The sequence below is a fragment of the Parasteatoda tepidariorum genome, chromosome 10 (genome assembly GCF_982258835.1).
Source record: "Parasteatoda tepidariorum strain Cologne lab strain chromosome 10, Ptep-v5.0, whole genome shotgun sequence".
NCBI lineage: Eukaryota > Metazoa > Arthropoda > Arachnida > Araneae > Theridiidae > Parasteatoda > Parasteatoda tepidariorum.
The window spans coordinates 14,054,858-14,079,088 of record NC_141764.1 but is presented as its reverse complement, the minus strand read 5'-3'; the positions used below and the strand labels follow the sequence as shown (position 1 = coordinate 14,079,088).

Sequence of the window (24,231 nt, the reverse complement as noted above, 5' to 3'; positions counted from 1 at the left end):
TAAGATTTTAGGATTTTTTGTTCATTTTTGAAAGATGTTTACCTTACCATTATTTTGGAAATAATCATTAATGTATTACTTCATTGTTTTTTCTTCTTTTTAAGATTATTTAAATTTTTTTTTTCGTTGGGTTTAACTACTAAAAAACGGCTTTTTGTTGCGATTCAGAAAACCGGAAAAATCAGTTATCCGGAATATCGATGGTCCCGATCGTTCCGGATAATCGGTTCCCTACTGTATTAATAAAAGATTCTTAAATTAATTATTTCTTGAGTAAAAATAAAATCATAATATTGGGATCAGAGAAAATTCTGTTTTATTTATTTATTATTAAACATTCATAAGTTATAGTTTAATTTTTTGCTATAAAGTAAGCCTTTTGTAGGCCAACTAACTACAGAGTTACGGTTTATTAAAAAATTTTTTTAGTAGTTTTAGGAATTAAACTCCAAACTATGTATTTATAGTTAGTTTTGATTTGAAAATTCTTGAATCAATAAAATATGAATATGAAATCTCTTAAATCCATTTCTCTTGTGTCTAATTCATTATTAATCTATTTTAATTATGTTTATACCCCTCAAAAAAAAATCCATTTGAGTACATGTTTTATTGAGTTGGTTTTTATAAGAAAACCCTTCCGTTTTTTTTTAGGTTTGTAGGTACTCTGATTGAAAGACAAAACTCTGATTGAAAGACAAAACTTTTCCTCTAATTACTCAATTATTCACTGTTTCTTTTATGACAGCTGGACTTGAAAGAATATTTTTTGATTTTAGATAAGTTCAGTTCAGATTGTGAAATCACTTAGGAACTAAAAAGCAGAAATAGTGTATTATATTTAAATATTTCAATAAAAGGAGATAAAGAAGGACTAGCTTTGTTATTTTAAATTTTGACTTAATGAAATTGTCATGATACTTGAGATTAGGTTTATATTTTACATTTTAACAAGTACCAAAAATGTATGATATTTAATATTTGTAACTCTTATTTTTTTCTGCTAATACTTCATTTGATAAAAATTTTATTAATAACAAAAAAAAGAAGATTGAATTCTGTATTTATTATTTTTCTTCTTCTTATTATTATATATTCTGTATTTAACATATAATTAATTAACGAAATGGGAATGCATATTTTAGATATTGGTTGTTCATAATTCCTTCGCACATAATTATTAATAAAATTTAATGAGCATTTCTGCATGTTCATTTAAGTCTTAAATTATAATGATATACTTTGATTGCCTAGAAAACTATTTTATTAACTATTTAGCTTACTATATACTGCAGTGGTGTGTAAAATTGGTCTAATATGGTAATTTTGATATGTTGTATTAATTGTTGAAAATCCTGCTTGTAATGCACAAGCTCTGAATCTTTCCATATGGAACTCAAATGAAGAAGAAAAACTCCATCTACAACTTCATTCGCCCGTCTCAAATGAAGATGACGAGAGGAACCTTGTTCTTTACTAATAATTATGAGATTTTTATTTATATTTTCTAAAAAAAAAAGTTAAAAAAGTTGTGATTGCTTTATTACGATCACTGGTTACTCATTGGTCAAATGCTTTTTTTAAATTCTGATTTGACTTCGATAATCACTACAACATTTCTAATCACGGTTTGCAAAAACTGTCTGAATTGATGTTTGTTGTTGGATTGGTTTTTCAAATCCTGCCTGTATATGTGCTTCAAGACGTCACAAAATAGTTTTCCTTCTTCAGTATTCATATTTATATTGCAGGGGTCTGTCCAGACATTTTGTGAAAGGTCCGTTTTTCGTGAAATTGTGAAAAAATTACACACATTCTTTCAACCAGGGTCCGCTATTATGAATTTGTGCAAATAGGGTCCGTTATTGCAAAAAAAAAAACTTTTTCAAGGAGTTTTTAAATTGTAAAGACATACAAGATTAATGCTCAACACTGTAAAATTATAATTAAAAAAATTAAATTTTAAAAAATAAACAACAATTGCTGCTTCTAAATTAGAGATGCAACATACAAATATTTGGAATTTAGCCTGTACTGCTGAACGCAGAATATTAATTTCGGACGAATAATGGAAGAATCGTCTGCCGAAGACAAAACTTAATTCGTTTACATCCATCTTTCTTGTTTTCTGCCCTCGGAAGGGTTTATTCGATTAACAAAATAATAATGAAGATAAACAAATTTGTGAAGGGTCCGATTAAAAGAAAACTCATTTTGTGAAGGGTCCGTTTTTAAGTTAAAATATTTTGTGAAGGGTCCGTTTTTATGAAAAGATATTTTGTGAAGAGTCCGTTAACGGACCCAAATTTCTTCTAAACAGACCCCTGTATTGAAATTACCATCAGGCCAGTACAGTAAAAAGAATATAAAAATACTTTAAATTATTATTCTGTAAATACATTAAGAATGACTGCTGGTGGAAGAAAAAAAAAAAAGAATTCTAAAAAAAATTCTCAAACAGCAGTGGTCGCAATAGCAACGCATGCAATGTCGATGGATGCATACTGTTTACTATTATTACTCTTGAACACAGTTGAAACGTGTAATGACGTCCAAATAAAGTGCGCACGCCATCAAATCCAAGACCCATTTTGCCAATGGGTAATAAATAGATTTTTTCTTCATGTCTGCACATTAATTGCTTGTGGGTTTCAGATTGTGTACCCTTTTATGCAGAGTAGATGCATATTTTAAGTAAATTTTTTTTTAAGCACACATTTTTTTTTGTTATTGGTGTTTCTTTCTTTTATTTAATTTATGATATTTCATTTAAATTTTTTTTTTATTCTCAGGTCAGCAGGTGAGAGTTTTGTCGTACAATAAGACTGGAGAATGGTGTGAAGCTACGTCATGGAACGGTCTTGTTGGCTGGGTTCCCAGCAACTACATCACCCCTGTCAATAGCCTGGAGAAGCATTCCTGGTATCATGGGCCCATCTCTCGAAATGCAGCGGAGTATCTCCTCAGCAGCGGTATAAATGGCAGTTTCTTGGTGCGTGAGAGCGAAAGCAGCCCAGGTCAGAGATCCATTTCAGTCAGATTTGAAGGGAGAGTTTATCATTACCGTATTAATGAAGATTCGGATGGAAAGGTCTGGACTGTTTCTTGATTCTATTTAAATTTACGGTTTTATTTTGTGATTCATTTCGAAGATTTTTTTCCTGTCATTTTTAAAGTTTGTCTAAATAAAAACTTCCCTAGCCATTCTTCTGGACCCATGACGGTGACCCCCGTGGCAGAATCACTGCGATATTGTTGCGAAACGTTAGAGATTCAAAGGATTTTTCTTTTGAAAAGTAAAAAAAAAATTAATTTTCTTTTCTACAGAAATTTACACGTAATATTTGAATCATGCATTTAGAACATCACTTTTTGATGTGCACAATTTATGCCGATGGTATCGTAAATCGATGTTTAGATTGTATTTTCGGCAGTTATTAATTTTCACGTGGATTTTAAATATCTTGATACATATCAAAGAATTGGAAAATTCGAATCGTGTATTTGAGTACAGTAGAACCCGTTTAAGAAGTTTTTCAAGGGAGTGGAAAGAAACGACTTATTAAACGGGAAAACTTATTAAACGGTGAAACTTAAAAACACATTAATAAAAAACTAAAAAATTTGAAATTGTGTAACTTATATTAAATTCTCAGCCTAATGAAATAAATATTGAATTTTAATATTCATTTAGAAAAAAAATTGCTAATAAATAAAAACAAAGTAACCTACTTTATTTTTTGTTTCATACAATGTAATATACGTTGTTACAATAATTGACTAAATTTCTGTGAGAAAAAATCGTGTAAAGTGGTTTGTTTTTGTCTTTTCTCACCTACCTTTAAGTGAAAATTGTCCAACTGCTGTAAAAATTTAAACATTTCCGGGGGTACATTTTCAACAGTGTAAATAAATTTCCTAAAAGTATCCAGCCCTTTCCTGGCATCAGAAAAGCTAGGTGGTTTAGCAATATCTTCTTCAGTTTCACTGAATTCTTCTGTATCATTTGTAACATCACAAATATCCTCTAATGTCAGCATATCACAAGGTAAAATTTCGTCGTCAACGGATACATATTCTTCAAACGATGCTGTGAAATTAAGTTTATTTTTGAATGACTTCCAATCATTAACAAAATTTACGTTTGTCTCTTCGTCTTCATCTGATATTTCATATTCAGCTTCTAAGAGATATTCTTCAGTTGTATCTCCGTCAGAGAATCCAGCTTTCCGAAAACAGTTAGCAATGGCAGATGGTGTTATTAATTCCCATGCTGATACAATTAACTCAATCGCTTCTAACATATTGACTTTTTTTAGCTCTCCAGTATTTTCAAGTCCTTCCAGCATCCGTTTCACAAGTCGCATTTTATAATGCTGCTTAAATACCTTAATAACTCCCTCATCCATTGGTTGTAGAACAGAAGTAGAATTTGGTGGTAAGAACTGCAACTTGATGTTAGTGTACTTATTCTCCTTGGAATGAGCAGCGCAGTTGTCTACGAAGATTATGATGTTTCGTTTTTCTTTTCGCATCTTACTGTCTAATTTTTTCAAATACGTTTCAAAAATTTTAATTGTCATCCAGGATTTTTGATTACTGTCATAATCACAAGGCAGTGACTTAACATTTCGAAAGCATCTTGGTTTTTTCGATTTACCGATAACTAAAATCGGTAATTTTTCTATACCATTCATACTGGCCCCAACTAAAATTGTCAAACGTTCTTTACTGTTTTTTCCGCCATGACAGGGTTCACCTTTAAAGGCAAAAGTTTTATCTGGTAAAAGATTGAAAAACAGTCCACATTCATCCATGTTAAAAATGTTCTTTGGTTGATACCCTGAAATAATTTCAGGTAATTTAGCTTTCCATTCTTCAGCTTCTTGTAAATCAACGCTGTTACAATCTCCTTTAATTGTTTTATAAACTAGACCAGCTCTTTTTTTCATCCGATCAATCCATCCATTGGAAGGCGTAAAATCAACATTCAATTTCTCCGCAATCTCTAATGCTTTTCCTCTAAGAAGAGTTCCGTTGACAGGTATGTTGGCGGATCTTGCTTGTTTAAACCATATCATCAGTTTCTCTTCAATATTTTCGTATTTTCCTTTCTTCACTTTTTTTACTTTCTGGGATGCACCGGAACAAGAAGAGTTTAAGATGATGTCTTTCTTAGCAATAATGCCATTTAACGTAGTAACAGGAAGATCTAAATTTTTTGCTATTAGAACTCGTGTTAATTGAGGATAGCTGTCAACAGCTTTTAAAATTTTTACTTTGTCATCAATAGATAGAGCTTTACGCTTAATGCCTTTACAGGACATTTTCCACAAAAATCAAACTTTTTACGATGATTTTTAAGATAACATAAGCGCCTACACTAAGAAAATTTTCAACGAAATGCTGCTAAATGTTTAGATGTATCTTTCTCTTCAGTTATTGAATGGGTGTGGACAGCAGTGAAGTTCGTGAGTCACCAGGCTATTCATTTAAGGTGGACACAATGACAAAGCTATTCCCTACATTCTTATCAGTTTCATAGTTCATCTAAAGGTTCACATTCCTTTGCTCACACCTGTTCCTGATAAGTCACCTTTCTTTGTAACAAAGGAGTGATGAAGGTCAGTGGTCAGTACCCATACATGTGTTTGTAAGGGCAAGTTAAAACTAAATAAGACATTTTAAATAAAATTTTAAAAAATTGAAATTAGGAGTGGAAACTTCTTAAACGGGAAAAAAACTTCTTATAAAAGTAAATTTAACATTATGGTAATTGGTTTTTTTAAAAAATAACTTCTTACGCGGGAAAACTTCTTAAAAGGGAACTTTTTAAGCGGGTTCCACTGTATTTACTTTTTAAGGCAATAATTCTTTTGAGTTTTTGGTAGCTATTGCCATTGATTTCTCCATAGTTTTTAAATCCGATATTTTTATACATTATTTTTTACAACAATCTAATCTCCAAATGAAACACGCATTTGAGAAATTTGTTTTGCAGAATTTCGTCATCAATCTTTTTTTCGGCAATTACTACTGCAGATTTTATGATTTTTAATTATTTTTTTTATTGTGATTATTTACAAAATGCAAGGAAGAAGATAATTTGTGTGCCCCCCCCCCAACAAAATGCGAGAATATCACCCATTATATTAGAATAAAAAATTATTACAAATTCAACCCCCAAATTATTATATATATATATATATATATATATATATATATATATATATATATATATATATATATATATATATATATATATATATATATATATATATATATATATATTTTCACCTTTTTTTTATAAGCAGCACTTTTGATATTTGAAATTAGTAACATATATGTTTGTTATTATTAAAAGTATCTTGTAGAACGATAATTGTTCTAGAGAGTTTTGCTCAGATAGCTCAAAAAAATTCTGCCACAGGGACTACCCATTCGTCTGGACCCGTGACAGTGACTATGGTAACGAGGTACAACTATTTCAAGTAGGGGTGTGGGATCATTGTTTAGGACAGGGTTTGGCTCATGTCGGCGAGAGAAGGGGATCTTTTTTTTCAGTCTATTGTGTTAGCCCTAAAGTGAAGAGAAGCTACCCTCCCTGAAATGCACCCTTCTTGTTTCCATAACAGCAGACAGCCTAAGACTTGGTGGCGAGGGGAGTTCTTACTGTAGACAAACTATACTTTATTCACTTTCTGACATGTGTGTTTCCTTTTATTCATTAACAAAAATACATATCTTAAACTGAAATACTTACACCGAAGAGCCATTACATTATGACCATCCAGCTAATAACATGTAGGATCACCTTCAGGTGAATTTGGGGGCCAAGACATGACTTGAAAGTCACTGGAATGTTCCTCGAACCAATCTATGACGATTCGACCCTATAACATGGTGCATGATCAGTTGGTAAACACCGTCACCCACAGGAAAAACTGTTGCCATGAATGGGTGAATCTGGTCTGCAACTATGTTCAAGTAGCTTACAGATGTCAGGGATTGTTCTATGAGGATTATGGGTCCTAATGTGCCCCATGAGAACATTGTTCCTGGACGAGAAACCTTGAAAACCTGGTCGAGCCCATTGTTATAGATGGAGGGTGGTCATAATGTAATGGCTCTTTGGTGTATATTTACTTTTTTTTATTATGCAGAGATTATTGTTCTTGATTTTCAACATTTTTAATTTTGTATGCATTTATTCTTTAGTTTATAATCATATATTATATAGTTTTAAAGTAATTTATTGTTGCATAAAAAATAACTACAATATTAATTTAAAAAAAAAAAAAACTTATTTTGATCTATCCATATTCTATGCACTCTATTTCCAATGTCAAGGAATTTCAAACTCCAGATTTCTCACTGTATGAGAAATTACAGTTTTTTAAAATCATTTTTAATCAACTTGATCCTACCTTTACTTTTTTTCATGTGAAAATGTTCAGTTTCACCAATTATTTTGTAGTTGTGCACAGTTAAAGAGGATTTCAGTATTTTTTTTTAATTGTTTTTCAGTACCCTTCTTAAAATTATTTTAGTTTCTGTGTATTGTCCTGATTTTTGTTTTGAACCACTAAGAGACCTACCTTAAGTTATTAAGTTGTCAACTTCACAAATCCGCCGGTGAATGTATGAAGCAGACAGGTTTTTACCGACTAGAAAAACGCATTTTTGACTGTATCTCATGGTGGGCAATTTGTTAATTTAGAATATTTTAATGATACAGAACTGACTGTGCAGATTACCTACACAGCTGTAACTAAGCACAGTTGTTTCCCAGGAATGCCAGGACATGACACAAGCACTCGTTGTGATCAACACGTCAAATATTATTTTACACACCAAAATAGCCCTTACTTTAAAAACAGCCCTCGTATTTTCTGAAATTTTGATACGATGGTATATTCTGTATCACCAAGAATTGTTGAATGAGTAAAAAATTGAAACCAGCTTCTGCTGAAATAACCCCTTCATTAATAAAATATCCCAACTGTCTGTTGTGAGGTCTGAAAATGTAATGTGATACTTCTTTTAGTTTGAATTTTGTATAGTTTCAGTTTCCTTTGAGTTTCAATTCAAACGAGATAACTGTATCTCACTAAAGACAAATTTACTTGCATGGAAAACCATAGGTTATTATTTTTTCAGTTGATAATTTTAATTTATTATTCTGATAAATATGTTGTGTTTTATGAACTTTAAAATTTGCGACAAATGTAAGATGGATTAATTTTTTTTAGGTTTTCGTAACCTCGGAGTGTCCATTCAACACCTTAGCCGAGTTAGTCCATCATCATTCCATTCATACAGATGGCCTGATAACTGTTCTTTTGTATCCTGCACCCAAGAGGAACAAGCCTACCGTCTTTGCCTTGAGCCCAGAACCTGATGAGTGGGAGATAGAACGCACCGACATTGTGATGAAACATCGGTTAGGGGGTGGCCAATATGGAGATGTTTATGAAGCCATATGGAAACGTTACAACATGACAGTGGCTGTCAAAACTCTCAAAGTAACTCTCCTTTGTTAGAATTTTAGTTTTATTAGCTTCAGTTGCTTCAGAAAATAACACCAATCACTGGATTTTAACAATTCCAGTTCTGCCTTAGAAATGTATTTTTTTATTTTTTTTTTGTAATAATTTTAACTGCTTCCCTGATTATTCCGCGTTAACTCGCAGTGTTTTCACTACAGCGCGAGAATCTCGTTTATTTTTTACTTTTCTCGCATTAAAAAATGATTAACACGAGAAGATCGCACACTCTATTAATCAATTTCAAAGAGCGCGAATCTCGCGAATTTTGGAAAAATTTCGTCTTCTGCCATTTTGAATAGAATCCGTTTAACTTCTCTTCCTTGATCTTTCATTATTTTCAACATCGATGCTTGTTATCCAGCTTCCCTATTTACCAGTATTGTTTCGAACACGTGCGAACAGCAGAACACAATACCCCTCCCTGAGTGACGGAACACCTTTCAGAACACATTTCTCTGCAACCACGTGTTCACTGAAGGCAAGATTTCTTCATGTAAGACGTTTAAATTTTTTTCAATGCTACAAATTTACTTAGTGATTCCGAATTGTTCAGCATCTGTTGCAACGTCATTTAGCACTCAAAACCGAATTAACACAAAATATCGTATACAAATGACTGATAAACATTTGAGCAACCTAATGAGAGAAGCTGATGAAAAAGTAGATATAGAACATTTTTCATAAGATGATGGAGCAAAAATATTCAATGCTTTGAAAAGTTAGGAGATGTTAAAAATGTATTATAATTAAAGAAATATTTTTTTCCAAGTCTAATCATGTTTTTTTTAATTTTTAGAAATTTCACTAAACTTTTTGAGATCTCACCCAATTTTTGAGAAAGGGTGAGAGATTTTCTCTCATTTTTTTTTCTGTAATGAAAACACTGCTCGGGTATGTATATATTGCAAATATTTATCATTCCAAGTAAACTTGTTCATAGCAGAATTCGTCAATATGTTTTGTTTTATCACGTTTTTACCCGGCTGAAAGCAAAAAAAAAAATCATAATCTGCTGTGGTTGGAAGTTTGCCAACAATTGTTTGGGAAGTTTGCTGTTTGTGAGACTGCAGACGTGTTTTGTGCAATTGCATATACGATGGTTGCTGAATTTACATAGAAAAAAGAGTAAAAAAAATGACTCACTAGTGAAAGTAAAAGTGATGCTGATGATTTTTCAGATTATGAAAATGTGAACATATAGAAGGACTAATATTTAACTTTTTTCATTTGCCCGAGATAATTTGGGACAGTATACTGATGCTAAATTAAATATTTTTTACTTATAAAAAAATTAAAATTTCAACTTAGAACTTGTGTGTTATGTTTTGTTTCAGTTCCTTGTATTCATTTTTAAAATAAAAATATATGTTAATTTTTTGTATTTTGTTTTCAAAAAAATTGGCAAGGGAAGCAGTTAATAATCTTTTAACTTGAAATAGTTCTAAAACAGTTTTTATTATTTCAAAAAACTAAAATATAATTTAAAAATGTCATTGTAGTTTATCTTGACTTTGACTAGGTACATCAATTCAAATATGCTTGATTTAAATCCTGCTTAAAATCACTAGGATTTATTTTGAAAGAAAAATCACTGATTGACTTTTAAAAAAAACTATTTTTTCAAACATGAAACTAGTTATCATTTTTGTGTAAAATTTAATACAACTGAAACCTTTTTATCATTTATATAAGATAAAACCTGTGTCTATAAGTTTATATTCTTTTGGGAGAAAGTGAAGCTATTTTCTTTTTCAAATTTCCCATGTTCAGCAGGAATAGAATACCTTCCTTAGCATATATTCTATTTTAGTTCTATCAGAACTATTCATTTGTTATTATTATCATATTATTACCAAAAGTGCTCTTCACAACATACAAAAAAGCTAAAAACCATGTAACTTTTTTTCCTTATGCAACAAGCATGTGATAGAACCACCATTTCTTTGTTAATTTGATCTACATTTCTGGAGTAAAAAATTAAGAGAAAATGAAAAGAAGAAAAAATTGCAATCTTAATTGTCAATAATTCAATTATCATAGCAAAATATTCTTCAAACAATTTGGATATAATGAAACTTCCTTTATTGTGGACATATTACTTGGTCCACAGATGGTCCACAATATCAGGGTTTGACTGCATCTTCTTTTTTTAAAAATGTGTGTAATGTATTCCTTAACTAGTGATAATATTAAACGAATAAATGTATATGTATTCTCATAAATGGAACAATAATTCATTTTACTAGATAATAATTTCATAACATGACATTTAAATAGTTTTATTGATTAATTTATGCATATTTAAAAGAAATATTTCTAAAGATTTTTAATTTTTTTTCAAATTTGACTTTTATATTTAACATTTTTATGGTAAATCTTATGTAAATATATTCTTTTATGTTTACAGGGTTCCCACGGTCCTTGAGAGTCCTTGAAAGTCCTTGAATTTTTTTTTGCTAAATTTAGGTCCTTGAAAGTGCTTGAAAAACGTCTTAGGTCCTTGAAAAACTTGATAGGTCCTTGAATTTGTCCAATACTGCCGGCTGCCCTTTTTATAAAACACCCGCGGATCTTTCCCGTTCTTTCTGTTTTGTTCCCGAGCTCTCTCACGTGGTTTTTAACGCCACCGTTTCTAACCGGGCCTAGCGTCTTGGAGTCTGCCAAGCGCGCGGAGCACACAGACAATCCATGCGTTCGGGGCGAGACTCCACTTCATCTTCTGTCGCATATGCTTAGATCTTCTTTTTTCTTATGGAAACTGGAATACTCTCGAATTTCGTAACAATATGTACCTTGTAGTTTTCAATAAATTTGCTGTTTTACCATCCGCACTTGTCCTTACGTTTGCGTCATTTCAAAACTTTATTGTAAAGCGTATTCGCAAAGGCACGGCTTCATATTTGTGTTGTGTAGTTTAGACTAGTTATGCCTGGGAAGTGCTATTTTAATCCCCAATGGATGGATAATCAAGCTTATAAAGAATGGATTTTATCGATGCCCGAAAAGAAGTTCAGAGCCAAGTGCCGATTATTCATGAAGGAGATCGATATCGCAAAAATGGAAGAATCTGCTCTGAAATCACACATCAAAGAAAGGTAAAACAAAAACGCAGTCTCATGCCCTGAGTTCTCTTTTTCCAAAGACATCAACATCTAATTCATCTGGTGTAAATACTCCTTCAACATCGTGTGCCCCATGTGAAACAGAAACTTTAGTAGCCGAGGTAACATTGTCTTCTTATCTGGTCAAAAGGAATGTGCTTGATGCTGAAATTCTCTGGAGTCTGAAGTGCATCACTAGTAATTATTCATGTAACTCCTGTGAAGGGATTAGTAAATTGTTCTCCAAAATGTTTGCTGATAGCTGTATAGCGAGACAATTTTTTTGTAGTGCCACAAAGTGAGCCTATTTGGGCTCCTTTGGATTGGCACTATACTTCAAAGGGATTCTTATAAATGAGCTGAAGAATGTTGATTGCTACACTGTACTCTTTGATGAGACGTTAAATCAGTCTCTACAATCTGAGCAGATGGACATTATGGTAAGGAATTGATAATAAAGTTTGCACTAATTATCTTACCTCCCAATTTATGGGTCATGGAACTGCAGAAAATATTTTGTCCTCTTTTTACAAATGCATGGATGATGGTTAAAAGCTCTCTAAAATACTTCAATTATCCATGGATGGACCCTATGTCATTTGGAAATTCTATTAGAAGCTTCAGTGAGAATTAAAAGAGAAATATTCCCACCAGGTCATATTCATTGGCATTTGTGGATTACACATAACGAATAATGCTTTTAAACATGGTGAAAATGGGATACGTTCCTTCTAATTTTTATTTTCAGAAAGAATTGTTGCTGTATAACATTTAGAGAAGGTTGTGTAAATTATGGATGAATAATTTCAGAAACGATGTTTAATAGAGGAGAGGAGGGGGTTGTGGAATAGTCATGGAATATGGAATACCTAAGATTTAGCTCTGTCTTTCATGCAGCCTTCACATGGAAATACACAGGATTAAAGGATTTCACCATTAACACCTCATTACCATTAGTTATAGATTGTGCTGAAAATGATTTTGTGAATTAATATGTAAAACCAGTAGGGTTGTTTTTAAAAAAATATAAATTTTAGTCCATAATACATATACTCTCTTCTCTCTATATAGGCAAAGCATTTAGGTATTATATTTGAAATTAATTATTGCCACAACAAGCATTGTTGCTTCTAGTAAAATAGAAGAGAATAATTTTTAATATTGATCTTAGATTAAGGTCCTTGAAAATTTTGTTGAGGTCCTTGAAAAGTCCTGGGAAGTCCTTGAATTTCAATCTCATCATAGAGTGGGAACCCTGGTTTATTACTTAATATTTAAATTGAATGTTTTGTGCTGATAAAAAAATGAAATGTTCTAAAAAAGTGATACATTATTTAATAACAATAAAAAAATATTGATTTAAATAAAAGAAATCTTTTTTTTTTTTTTTAAACTTTAGGATTTTTAACATCATGTTATTTAAAAAGCAGGCAAAGAAATGGGAGAATGTTGCTGACCCTTTTTTAATTTCGGAAAATTCATAAATATATAAAATAAATTATAATTTTTGGTTTCTTTGTGCATCAATTTTTCAATTGAAAAGGTACTCCAACTATGTTCTATAAAGGATGCCAAAACAGACCCATTGATGCCAAATGCAAAAAAATGAATTTGTGTTTTTTTAAATGTTTTATATTTTTAAAAATGTTGGAAGTTTTTGAGGACATAATATTTTGTGTTTTGTAGGAAGATACAATGGCTCTGAAGGACTTCATTGAAGAAGCTTCCATTATGAAGGAAATGAAGCATCCTAATCTAGTCCAACTCCTTGGTAAATACATGATACTACATGATACATCTTTTTTATCCTATCAAAAAAATTATTATACAACATTTCTTTGTTACTCATATTATTTATTATTTTACTCTAAGTTTAAGTAATTCTATCTTTAAAATCTGTATTTATTTTCCTTAAAGTGTACTTTATTCTGTCTAGTAAAATAAATAGGCTTATTAATTATAGCATAAAGTTCAAATGTTTGAAATATATTAACTCAATATAAATAATAATTATAATGACCATTATATCCAATTTGTATAGTATTAAATTTTTAAAAATTGATTAAGGGTGCTTATTTTTGATTTCCTTTTTTAAAAACCCCCTTAAGTGGCTTCTTTCATTAAGTATTTGTAAAAAGTGCTTAATTTTCTTTCTTCCAAAATAAGACTTTTTCTTAGTCATGATGATTGCTGTCCTGAATTACGTTAAGAAGCATGGTTTTCACAATGTTCAGTTCAAAGTTTTCACTATTCATTCAATCACAATAAATTTCGGTTTACCGTGATCATCCATACGATGGGACAGCGTCTATCATTTTATATGTTGGATGAATTACTCAAGGGGACACATTAACTAAGTTGGATCCAATGACAAGGATTGTTGTAATCACGCATGAAAAAAGTAATCTGAAAAAGTTTTGGCATTTTGTTAATTTCATGAACACATAGATGAATTTTTATTTGAGAAGAAAGAAAATATGAAAATATTTTTAGAATATATGTTCTTTCTTGCATTTTTTTTTTAAAAAGTGCTTAAAAATATTTTTTTAAAATGCCTATAAAGACGATTGTGCTGTGGAAAAAATTCAGATTTCCGGATTTTTCGCTAATTGTTACAATTCACTAACCGAATATTTATGATCCGGAAACTTCCGGATCGTAAATATTTTTTCCTCATAAAATAATAAATTTGATTAGAGATAAAAGTAACCTTATACATAATTATTCATCTAAATTTTGATGCATATAACTTGTTTGGAATTTTATGTTTTGAAAATATCAATGATTTAAGTTTATAAAGACAATTATTTTTGACCATTATTTTTGAAATGCGTCATTAATGATTTTTCTCAAGAAATTTTCAGGATATTTTAGTTGGGCTCACAATCACCCCTGTGCTTAAAAAGTGCTTATTTTTTGTTGGAAATATGGCTACACATCCTGTATTATTTCTTTCATTTACTCATAAATGATGATTTTTGATTTATATAGAAATACTTTATGGATTTAGTAAATAATTGTTATTATTTATCTGTAAAATATAGTGCAGTGCTGATTTATCACAACAAAAGAAATATAAATGATATTTCTATAGTGAAGAAATAAAAAATAACCATTAAATGAATATTCACGTAGAACAAGAAAAAAGCTACAAAAAAAGAGAAAAAAGTTGATGAACATTATATCTAATTAAACTTGCAACTAAGCAACTAGAAAATAGCAGAATTGTATTATATTCACTTGAACTTCAGATTTTGTCCTGACATATTTTGTTTAAGATAATAGCTTATTTAATAAGCATTCTGCTTAGTTTCAATGAATTTTTTCTTATTTTAAAAAAGAACAATAATAGAATAATTTTAAACATTAAAACCTTGTCTTAATTGTAATGGAATAAACTAAATCCAATTCTCAACATTTCTGATAATATAAACAAATCTTAAAAGAATGTAAATGATTAAGCGTGAGAGAGAATATTTTTGAAATTAAATGAAAATGCTCGACATTTAGCGATTTTGGTCACATTTCAAAATTGTCTAGCACAACATATAAACTTGAATGGTAACCAAGTCGAATGCAAAGCACAGCTGTATTAAAATATTTTAATTCGTCAACCCCTCCTCCTATCCTAACTTTTTAATTAGTTTTAAACAATATACAGGGTATCCGTGCGCCTGGAAAGTCATGGAAAATCATGAATTTCGGTATTGAGCAAAATTTGTCATGAAATGTCATGATTTTAACTATTTTTTTTAAAAGGAAATCATGGAAAGTCATGGATTTAGGTGGCTAAAAAATCTAATTTGTTAAAATGAAATTTAAAAATACCCTCCCCCCCATTTCACGGTATTCGGAATATCTGAATTTGTAATAAAATCCCTACTCACAGTCATATTTTAATAAAATATAAAATGTTTTTATCATGGTCTTTAAAAGTTATGGTGTTCTTTCAAAAATGAAAGAAAAAACATTTCTCAGGGTTCCCACGGTCCTTGAGAGTCCTTGAATTTTTTTGTGCTAAATTTAGGTCCTTGAAAGTGCTTGAAAAACGTCTTAGGTCCTTGAATTTCTCCAATACTGCCGGCGGCCCTTTTTATAAAACACCCGAGGATTTTTCTCGTTCGTTCTGTTTTGTTCCCGAGCTTTCTCACGTGGTTTTAAATGCCACCGTATCTAACCGGGCCTAGCATCTTGGTGTCTGCCAAGCGCGCGGAGCACAGCAGACAATCAATGCGTCCGGGGCGAGACTCCACTTCATCTTCTGTCGTATATGCTTAGATCTTCTTTTTTCTTATCGAAACTGGAATACTCTCGAATTTCGTAACAATATGTACCTTGTAGTTTTCAATAAATTTGCCGTTCAATAAATTTGCCATCCACACTTGTCCTTACGTCATTTCAAAACTTTATTGCGTCATTTCAAAACTTTATTGTAAAGCGTATTCGCAAAGGCACGGCTTCGTATTTGTGTTATGTAGTTTAGACTAGTTATGCCTGGGAAGTGCTATTTTAATCCCCAATGGATGGATAATCCAGCTTGTAAGGAATGGATTTTATCGATGCCCGAAAATAAGTTCAGAGCCAAATGCCGATTATGCATGAAGGAGATCGATATCGCAAAAATGGAAGAATCTGCTCTGAAATCACACATGAAAGAAAGGTAAAACAAAAAAGCAGTCTCATGCCCTGAGTTCTCTTTTTCCAAAGACATCAACATCTAATTCATCTGGTGTAAATACTCCTTCAACATCGTGTGCCCCAAGTGAAACAGAAACTTTAGTGGCCGAGGTAACATTGTCTTCTTATCTGGTTAAAAGGAATGTGCTTGATGCTGAAATTCTCTGGTGTCTGAAGTGCATCACTAGTAATTATTCATATAACTCCATTGAAGGGATTAGTAAATTGTTCTCCAAAATGTTTGCTGATAGCTGTATAGCGAGACAATTTTCTTGTAGTGCCACAAAGTGAGCCTATTTGGGCTCCTTTGGATTGGCACTATACTTCAAAGGGATTCTTATAAATGAGCTGAAGAATGTTGATTGCTACACTGTACTCTTTGATGAGACGTTAAATCGGTCTCTACAATCTAAGCAGATGGACATTATGGTAAGGAATTGATAATAAAGTTTGCACTAAGTATCTTACCTCCCAATTTATGGGTCATGGAACTGCAGAAAATATTTTGTTCTCTTTTTACAAATGCATGGATGATGGTTAAAAGCTCTCTAAAATACTTCAATTATCCATGGATGGACCCTATGTCAATTTGAAATTCTATGAGAAGCTTCAGTGTGAATTAAAAGAGAAATATTCCCACCAGTCATATTCATTGGTAGTTGTGGATTACACATAACGAATAATGTTAAACATAGTGAAAATGGGATATGTTTCTTCTAATTTTTATTTTCAGAAAGAATTGTTGCTGCATAACATTTAGAGAAGGTTGTGTAAATTATGGATGAATAAATTTTATAATTTCAAAAACGATGTTTAATAGAGGAGAGGAGGAGGTTATGGAATAGTCATGGAATATGGAATACCTAAGATTTAGCTCTGTCTTTCATGCAGCCTTCACGTGGAAATAAACAGGATTAAAGGATTTCACCATTAACACCTCATTACCATTAGTTATAGATTGTGCTGAGAATGATTTTGTGAATTAATATGTAAAACCAGTAGGGTTGTTTTTAAAAAAATATAAATGGTTGTCCATAATACATGTACTCTCTTCTCTCTATATAGGGAAAGCATTTAGGTATTACATTTGAAATTAATTATTGCCACCACAAGCATTGTTGCTTCTAGTAAAATAGAAGAGAATAATTTTTAAAATTGGTCTTAGATTAAGGTCCTTGAAAATTTTGTTGGTCCTTGAAAAGTCCTGGAAAGTCCTTGAATTTCAATCTCATCATAGAGGGGGAACCCTGTTTCTAGAGCGAATTATCTTTTAAACTTCCGTGATTTCAGAATTTTTGTAATTATTTATTTTTATTTCATCAATTTAAAACTCTAGCTATAGCTAGCCAGTCATTGGCGAATTTTTTTAATTCCGAAATAAGAACAGAGATGTCAGGAGTACTTCTTTCCTTTTGGATGAACAAGAAAAGTATCTTTAGAATATGATTCTGCTGGAAAAAATGATTTGCTTTTTTATTTTTTTTCTGCTATTTTATTGCTTCAAATCTTTCTTTACTCTGTTTTTTTTTTCAATTTGAAATCTTTTTTAAATTTCTTGTGCTTTTGTCGGAGAAAATAGTAACTTTGTTAAGTCATGAAAAATTCTAGGAATTAGTCATGGAAAGTCATGAATTTAAAAATCCAAGATGTAGCCAATACCCTGTATATATTATCCAAATTATTTCACCGTCTGACTATTGTTTATGTGAACAAGAAATTACATGCTATACCATATTGGCGACATAACATAACAGCCGCTGCGAGGAAATGCCATCAGAGCTACTCCGGCTAGCTAACTCTAATAAATAATAATGCGTATATCACAGGATGAAAATTATATATATATAGTTCTAAATGTAGAGAAAGCATGGAAAAAATTACAGAATAGTGAAAGAAGTTAAGAAGAAAATTATTAAAAATTGTTTTGGATAAAAATCCGAAAAAAATATATATAATTTCTTCATCAGCTCACACTATTATATCCTCAAAAAGGAGTGCTTGCGGATAAAACCGTCTGAGCTTGTGAAGAGTTTATATCATTTTTTTTTCTTAAATAATTTTCTTCTTTTCTTTTTTCATTATTCTGTAATTTTTTCCATGTTTTCTCTACTTTTTGAACTTATTTTATGAGTTCTATATACTTGCACCTTATCCACAGTAAATAAAACTTATTAATTTTCTTTCTTTTTTTTAATTCTTTTTTTTTGTCCTTGTATATATATATATGCATTGAACAGAGTGTGTTGTTTATCTTTTGCAGGTGTTTGTACTCGTGAACCTCCGTTTTATATCATAACAGAGTTTATGCAGCATGGAAACCTTTTAGATTTTCTTCGTAGCGCGACTCGTGATAGTATAAATGCAATCATCCTTATGCACATGGCAACACAAATCTCTTCAGCCATGTCATACTTGGAATCTAGGTGCTTCATTCATAGGTATGTATGTACGCTTCTTATGTTTGCTAACTATCTTTCGTTGGGAACAGCCAAGACCGCTTTTGATGGTAAAGTTGAGGCAATCAAAGTAGGTTTAACTCATTTAAATGCTCGTCCTTCTATTTCCGATCAAGCTGTCATCTTCTCAGATTCCCAAGCTGCGATTCTGGCCATTGCCAACTACTCTCAAGCCCCTAACTTTTTGTCCATTGTGAAATGTAGATTCTTTAATGACAGAGATGGGTAAAAAATATAAAACGATTGCCCTACAATGGATCCCATCCCACTGTGGTATCCCCGGCAACGAAAAAGAGGTTGCTTTGTTAATCAAGCCCCAAATAACTTGGTTAGCTATAAGTTCACTTCATTAATGATTTATCATGCAATTAAGATAACACATATATCATTGCTAAAGGAACGGACAATAGAAAAATCATGGAGAAATGACATCCTTAATCTCCCCAATTGTCCAAGAAGCAGTGCTGTAGCTTCCTTTCGTCTTGCTACCAAGCACAAATGTTTATACGCTCATCTTTTCCGTCTTAAAATAGTGGATAATCCTTCCTGCCCCCGCTGCCGCAGTGGTGCGACGATGAATGCTGAGCATCATCCTCAACTGTTCAGTTCTCACAAGGAACTGTATCTACTCCAGAGACTGGGAGGCCAGAGACCTTTTATTCAATTTAAATTCTTGATTTAATTTTTGTGTTTGATTTGTTTTTTGTATATTTCATCTCTTTCTGTATTTGTATTTCTCTATTCTTTTGATCTCTGTACGGTGTTAGGATAATGTCTGTATTGCCTGCTGCATTGGAAATAAATAGAAAAAATGTTTGTTAACTGGCAACAAATATTTTACACTGTGGCTTAAAGTTACTTTTACAGTTACATTTGATCTGTTAGATCACTTTACCACTATCTGCCTGAATTTTTACTTTTAATCTATTTGTTATATTTTTTTTTGTAATATTTTTTTTAAACATTTATTTTGCAAAACGTATTCTGTATATAAGTATGTGATTAAAAGAGAATTAAAAAAAGAAAAACAATAGAATTTGTACCATCCTATAAAGTTTAGTGAGATTCGGGAAATTTTCTTTCTTGGTGTTTGTCACCACCTAGTCATTGTCAATTTTTTAAAAATCATCATCAATTATTTTAGGGCATCTTGTAAAGAGAATATATATATATATATATATAATTAAAAGAGTTGGCAAGGCTTAGGATAGAATAGATTAATCTCAGTTTAAACCAGGGTTTAAACCGTCCTTTCCAAAACCCCTTTTTAGACAGTTTTGGACAAAATTTTTTATTCAAGTTATGTCACAATTAAAAAAAATATTATGAAAAATAACAAAATGAAGACAAGTTTTTGTTTTCTTAAAAAACGTTTATTATTATTTTTAATATTTCATTATTTATCCTTTTGCAAAAACATAATTTATCAGTATTAAAAGCATGTTTAAAGGATAAGGTATTCACTTTTGTTGTTCAATGAATTGTAGAGCTTCAAAAGTTATTAATCTTTTCCTATTGTATTATATTATTTTCCTTTGATAAGTGAAAGCAAATTGTATAAAAAGTATCATTATGTAATTATTATGTGCCATCTATGTAATTATTATGTGTACTATGGTTATACATGTTGATTTTTTACCTTTTTCCTATATTCAAGGTTTTGGACATTTTAAGACAGTTTAGGACAGTAAAACCCACGTGTCCTGCCTAAAACCAGTTTAGGAATTCCAAAACCCTAACCCTGATATATATATATATATATATATATATATATATATATATATATATATATATATATATATATATATATATATATACATACATACATACATACAGAGGAACCCACTTAAGAAGTTGGGAGTGGAAAGAAATGACTTATTAAACATTTGAAGGTTAAAAATACTCAAATTTTTCACTTTATCAAGTAATAAAATCGGTAATTTTTCTATACCATTCATACTAGCCCTAACTAAAAGTGTCAAATGTTTTTTACTGTTTTTCCCTCCATGGCAACGTTTACCTTTAAATGCATACGTTTTATCGGGTAAAAGATTGAAGAACTGTCTGCGTTCCTCCATGTTAAAAATGTCCTTTGGTTGATAACCTGAAATAAGTTCTGGTAATTTTGCTTTCCATTCTTCAGCTTCTTGTAAATCAAAGCTGTTACAATCTCCTTTAATTGTTTTATAAACTAATCCAGATTGTTTTTTTCATCCGATCTATCCATCCGTTGGAAGGCGTAAAATCAATGTTCAATTTTTCCGCAATCTCAAAGGTTTTCTCTCAAAGTAGAGTTCTGTTGACAGGAGTGTTCGAACATCTTACTTGTTTAAACCATATCATCAGTTTTCCTTCAGCATCTTCATATTTTCCTCTTTTCACTATTTTTATTTTCTGGGAAGTACCGGAACAAGCAGAGTTTAAGATGTCTTTCTTAGCAATAATGCAATTTATCGTAGTAACGGGGAGATTAAAATTTTTCGCTATTTGAGCCCTTGTTAATTTAGAATTGCTGTCAACAGCTATTAAAATTTTACTGGACATTTTACATTACAGGACATTTCAACAAATTACACAACATTACATAATAATTACAGGACATTTTCAACAAAAATCAAATTTTTTTCTGCAACATTTAAGATTAAAATCAAAATGAACCTTCACACTAAAAATATTACCAATGAGATGCTGCTAAATATTTTGATGTATCTTTCCCATCAGGTTGGATACAGCAGTGCAGTGCATACGTCATCAGGCTTTCCGATTTTCATTTACAGTGGACACTATGTCCAAGTGATTCCCCACATTTCATTGTTCACCCTAAAGGTTCACATTCCTTTTCCCACACCTGTTTCCGATGAATCACCTTCTTTTGTGTAATGGTGGGGCAAAGAAAGCCCGTGGTCTTTGCTAATTTTGCATAGTCCAGGTATCAGTTTTTGTCACAGAAAAGTAAAACTAAATAAGACATTTTAAATAAGTTTAAAAAAGGAAGAAAATTAGAAGCCCATGAAAACTTATTAAACTGGAAAAAAAAACTTCTTATAAAGGTAAATTTAACATTAGGGTATTTGGTTTTTTAAAAAATTAACTTCTTAAATAGGTTCCACTGTATATATATTGAGTCTAAACTTTTGACAATCTAGTTATTATAATTACATAATGACAAATAACATTTTATGTATCTTTATTGATTGTGGAAGTCTTGTTTCTCTTTTAATGTTCATTTGTAAATTAAATTCTATTTTATTGTCAATAATTAATATTTCTTTAAGCAAAATGATTTCTATTTCTCAAAGTATTAATTAAATTACTGTTATTAAAATATTATAAATTGATGCAATAATAAATTTTTGATCTTTGTTTATCTTTGTATCGATGCTAGAATCAAAGAATAAATTTCTTACCACTTTTTGTGAAGATAAGTTTCTATGAGAAAAAGCACAAATTTACCTTTTTAACAGTGTAATTATTATCTTTTTTTTGTTGAAGGACGAAAGAAAGGCTAAACTTTTTTGTTTGTGAAGATGTTGCCTCTACAGATGTAACTCTGATTTTTTTGCTGTTGTAATTTTATGTTTAATTCTACTGTTTTAGCCAGAGATATCAGGGTGCTTAGCATTTTTGAAAAGTGCTTAATGGTGCTTATTTTTGCTTTACGTGTTTTAAAAGCTCTTAAAGTTGCAGTTGCTTTTTTTTTTATTCGGGGTCGGTAAAAAGTGCTTAGTTTTTTATCTTTTAAAAAGAGATTTTTCTTTGCCGTATCGATTGTCATTCTAAATTACCAAAAATGCATGATTTTCACAATTTTTTCTGCAATATTTATCATGATTATGTAAATTTTTTGAAGATGTTTTTCAATTATATTGATTTTATTTTTTGAAATTAAGAACCTTAAACAATAAAAAAAAATATTTTTTTTTACTGCACAGATCTTAATTATATATTTTTTTATTTTGGAAAGAGATTGAAAATATTTTTTGAGTGCTTAAAATGTACTTAAAAGGTGCTCATTTTTTGTTAAAAAATCTGACTATGCAACCTAGATTGAAAAGTATCTGAGATTAATGAATTTTTTAAATTTACAAAAACATTAATATTATTGTAGACTTGAGCATTCTTCAATAAAATGTGCAAATTTAATGAATGTATTCATGTATTATGTGTTTGGATAATCAGAAGGTTTATTTCAGTTGTAAACATTTGGTGAATTGTTAATTGATTTTTTATTTATAGGTATAATGTAATTTTTGTTCCTAATGAGAACTATTTTGCAGGGATCTTGCTGCTCGTAATTGTCTGGTGGGTGATGGTCACCTTGTTAAAGTGGCTGACTTCGGACTGGCTCGCTTAATGAGGGACGACACTTACACCGCTCACGCTGGTGCTAAATTCCCCATCAAGTGGACTGCTCCTGAGGGATTGGCTTACAATAAATTTTCCACAAAATCTGACGTGTGGGGTAAATTTAGTTTTGTTTAACACTTATAATGCTTCTACTTATTATTTTTTTAAAACTAGTTAAGGGAATAAAATAGAATATTTGCAGTATTAACATGGTGTGTAGCATTTTTAAAGTGCTTAAAGGTGCTTATTTTTGATTTTTGTTTTTTGAAAGTCTTTAATATTTTCCCTTTTCAAAAAATGAGAATTTTTTCTTTACCATGCTGATTTTCGCCACTTATTATGCAAAAGTGGACTTTTCACATTGTTCTATTAAACATTTTTACAATTCATTCAACCACAATCCATTTTGGGATCCCATCGGTTCATAGCATATGAAAGCGCCAATACTTTTATATGTTTGATCAAATACTTGAGAGTTTGCATGCGCATCTACTGAGCTGGGTTTGGGGAGATTATTGCCCACTTTATGTGCAACTCAGCTGCATTTTTCAAAATATTCTCAATTTCAGGCTTCATTTTCCACCCTCTGAAATCCAACCGAAAAATCATTCGATCTTTTTATGTTGGCTTATATAATCAAGAAATGTCAGAAACTAGTTATTTCATCATGATCATCTAAAGTCTGAAAATTATTTTGCATTTTGTTACTGTATATAGTGCTTAAAAATATTTTATGAGTGCTTAAAAAGTACTTAAAAGGTGCTTATTTTTTTTGTTGGAGATTTGACTACGCACCCTGAGTGAGTTTTCAGTAATTTTTGTTATTTGCAATTTTTATAACTTTCATGATATTTTTCATGTGTTCAAGGATGTCAAAAAGCATCCCTTTTTCCTAAAATTTTCTAACATGCTTAAATGAAATTTTCTATCCATCATGTGAAAAAGATTATGATCAGGTGTTGGCAATTTAAATTTTTCTCAAAGTGCTTTGTGGGGATTATAAACTAATTAAGAATAATAAATTTGCAATGGAATCAGCGCTAGTTGTGAGCAATAAAGACTCAAATGTGCAATTTAAATTTTTCATGTGCTTAATATCAT

At 30.9% G+C, this 24,231-nt stretch overlaps 1 protein-coding gene across 1 annotated transcript in view; it reads left to right on the top strand.

Moving 5' to 3' along the window:
* The window catches only part of LOC107446009 (uncharacterized), a 45,903-nt gene that overhangs the window by 5,649 nt on the left and 16,023 nt on the right, over positions 1-24,231 (top strand). Inside the window, exons 3-7 of the mRNA XM_043043856.3 lie at positions 2,793-3,091; positions 8,253-8,525; positions 13,337-13,421; positions 18,588-18,765; positions 23,061-23,245. Coding sequence (XP_042899790.1) covers positions 2,793-3,091; positions 8,253-8,525; positions 13,337-13,421; positions 18,588-18,765; positions 23,061-23,245 — 1,020 coding nt within the window. The remainder of the gene's footprint in view (positions 1-2,792; positions 3,092-8,252; positions 8,526-13,336; positions 13,422-18,587; positions 18,766-23,060; positions 23,246-24,231) is intronic.